This window comes from Lactuca serriola, chromosome 8 (assembly GCF_051521515.1).
Source record: "Lactuca serriola cultivar US96UC23 chromosome 8, Lser_US96UC23_V15, whole genome shotgun sequence".
Classification (NCBI taxonomy): domain Eukaryota; kingdom Viridiplantae; phylum Streptophyta; class Magnoliopsida; order Asterales; family Asteraceae; genus Lactuca; species Lactuca serriola.
Window position 1 is genome coordinate 215,501,246 of NC_136415.1, and position 2,745 is coordinate 215,503,990.

General features: G+C 37.0%; 1 protein-coding gene across 1 annotated transcript; it reads left to right on the forward strand.

Annotated features, from left to right (window-relative positions):
• Positions 1-1,042: 1,042 nt before the first annotated feature.
• LOC145067861 (uncharacterized) lies at positions 1,043-1,999 on the forward strand. The gene is made up of 2 exons (XM_079014899.1): positions 1,043-1,152; positions 1,233-1,999. Exons 1-2 carry the CDS (start codon positions 1,065-1,067, stop codon positions 1,997-1,999), a joined length of 855 nt encoding a protein of 284 aa, XP_078871025.1. The 5' UTR covers positions 1,043-1,064.
• Positions 2,000-2,745: the final 746 nt, after the last annotated feature.

A 2,745-nucleotide genomic window follows, 5' to 3' on the forward strand; every position in this document is an offset into this window, starting at 1 on the left:
TGTGTGTAAGGGCACTATACCAAATCTTGCTACTAATGAAGAAGAGAAATGCCCATGGGTTATATATTGTAGTAAGTGGAAGCGTGACATAGATTGGATGGTTAAGACATACACGAAGGAGCATCGATGTCTACAAACAAGGAAAGTCAAAGCATGTGACTATAAGTTCCTTTCAGAGCATATAGTACAAGTTATTGAGACAAACCCAAAGATTCCTATTAGGGCTTTACGAGAGCAACTCCAACGTGAGTACCAGATGGACATTTCGCATATGAAAACTTTTAGGGCAAAGCAGCAAGCTTTAAAGCATGTTCAAGGAGATTATGCCAGCCAATACAGGTTGTTAAGGGACTATGTTTTAGAGGTACAAGCACGTAACCCAGATACTACGGTTAAAATTGATGTTGAAAGTGAAGCGAATCCAACTGTTGAGACAAGAACATTCAGGCGTATCTATGTTTGCATTGGAGCTTTGAAGCGAGGTTTTGCAGCGGGAAGAAGGGACTTTCTTGGACTTGATGGAGCCTTCGTGAAAGGTCCATATCCAGGCCAAGTTTTGTCTGCTGTGGTAAGATCTTCTTATTTCTTCTTGTATTGTATGTTCTTTATTTTAAGTAGTGTTAACTGACCAATGTTTTCTGGTAATTTATGTTTCTTATCAAAGGTATTGGATGGTAATAATGGGATATATCCTTTAGCCTATGTTGTGGTTGAATCAGAAACATTGAATTCTTGGACTTGGTTTTTAAGTAATTTGGGTGATGACTTAGGTTTGGGAACAAATTCCAATTTCACGTTTATGAGTGACAGACAAAAGGTATTGGAACCTATCCAAACTAGGTTTTATAGTTTTATACTATTGATGCAGTTATACTAACATACAAACATGTTACTGTTGCTAGGGTTTGTTGCCTGCGATTGCAACACTATTTCCATGTGCAGAGCATCGCTATTGTCTTCGTCACATACACGACAACATGAAAAAGAACTGGAGGGGAAAGGTGTTCAAGGATCTTCTTTGGGAATGTGCCATGACCTCTAATGTACAACACTTTCATCAAGCAATGGAAAAACTAAAGAAGCTTAACAATGATGCTTATGAGTGGCTGAAACAAATACCTCCTCAAAGTTGGGCTCGCTCCCACTTTACTGGTATAATGACTTTCGATCTCTACTTAATAATTTTAAAAGAAGGTAAATTGAATACTGACATAGAAGTTGTTTATGTTCAGGGAGAGCACATTGTGATGCTCTAACTAATAACCTGTGTGAAGCATTCAACAGCAAGATAGAAGATGGTCGTGATGCACCAATTATTAACTGCATTGAGTTCATCAGAGAGTACATTATGAAGAAGATAGTCAAAGTTGACAAGGAAATTCAGAAAGTTGTAGGTCCTTTGACTCCTACAGCTACAACAATATTGGATAAGATAAAGAGTAAGGCAGAACAGTATGTTGCAACATTTTGTGGTGCTGGAAAATATCAAGTTGCTGGACCATGGCAAGATCAGTGTATTGTGGATGTAGGTCAACAAAGTTGCACGTGCAAAAGGTGGGAATTAACAGGAATTCCGTGCAAACATGGTGTGGCTGCTATTTGGGACATGGGGAGGAATGACAAAGATGTGGGAATCCCAGAATCATTTGTGCATCCATGTTACTGGTTATCAACCTGGAAAGAGATGTATTCTTTTAAGGTTAGTCCAATCAATGGAAGGTCCATGTGGGAGAAGTCAGCTATACCAACAACTCTGTTGCCTCCAAAACATCGTGTTCCCATAGGAAGACCAAAGAAGAAGAGAACAATATCAATTATGGAAAAGGAGGACTTTGTTAGAGGAAACACAGCATCGAGGGCCCATAGATCAGTAACATGTACGAAGTGTAACAATGTTGGTCACAATGCAAGAACCTGCAAAGGGCAAAGACCAATTGTTGGTGTGGGTGGTGGACAATCACAAGTCAAAGGAAAAGGGAAAGGGAAGGCAACCACTTGATGGTTTGTAATAGGGCTAGTCTTTTGTTACTTTAAATATGAATGGATTGTGTTATGTTACTGCTTGTAATAGGGCTAATATCTTGGTACATTATTTATGAATAGTTTGTAATAGGGGCAGTATTTTGATACTTGTTTTAGCCAATATGTTGGCACTTTTGGATGAACTAGTTTGTCACCCTCATTGCCCTGTAATAGTTTAGTACTAATTAATGGAATGTTTTCTTCTTATGATACACCATTGGGTAGATAATAATTTGGTTTATATTGATTTTTACATTTATATTTTCCATAATAGTTTGGTACTAAATTAGATTGTTATATTCTTCTTATGATGTCACCCTCATTGCCCTGTTATAGTTTGGTACTAATTAATGGTCAATATGCTGCTTATACATCACTTTAAAACATAATCAATACAACACTGCTACAACCATTACAGTACATTTGCATTACAATACATAGACAACCTAACCAATACATAAACACCATTTTCATTGATCTTAAAAATCTTAACCATCTGCATTACAATACATACACAACTTAACCATTACAGAAAAGGATACCTTCACATTCACTGCTACAACCTAACCATTACAGATAATGATACCATCACATACATTGCTACAACCTAACCATTACAGAAAACTTTACCATTACAATAACAACTCATCCCCACCTTACAACTTGTAAACAAGTATCACCAAGAACAATACCCAACTAATAAATAAACATATTTTCAAGAAA

Bases quoted from the DNA above. Each gene is read 5' to 3' on its own strand.
- LOC145067861 (XM_079014899.1), top strand. From the start codon at position 1,065: ATGGAAAAACTAAAGAAGCTTAACAATGATGCTTATGAGTGGCTGAAA. The intron at 1,153-1,232 runs GTATAATGACTT...GTTTATGTTCAG, and splicing joins GGCTCGCTCCCACTTTACTG to GGAGAGCACATTGTGATGCT.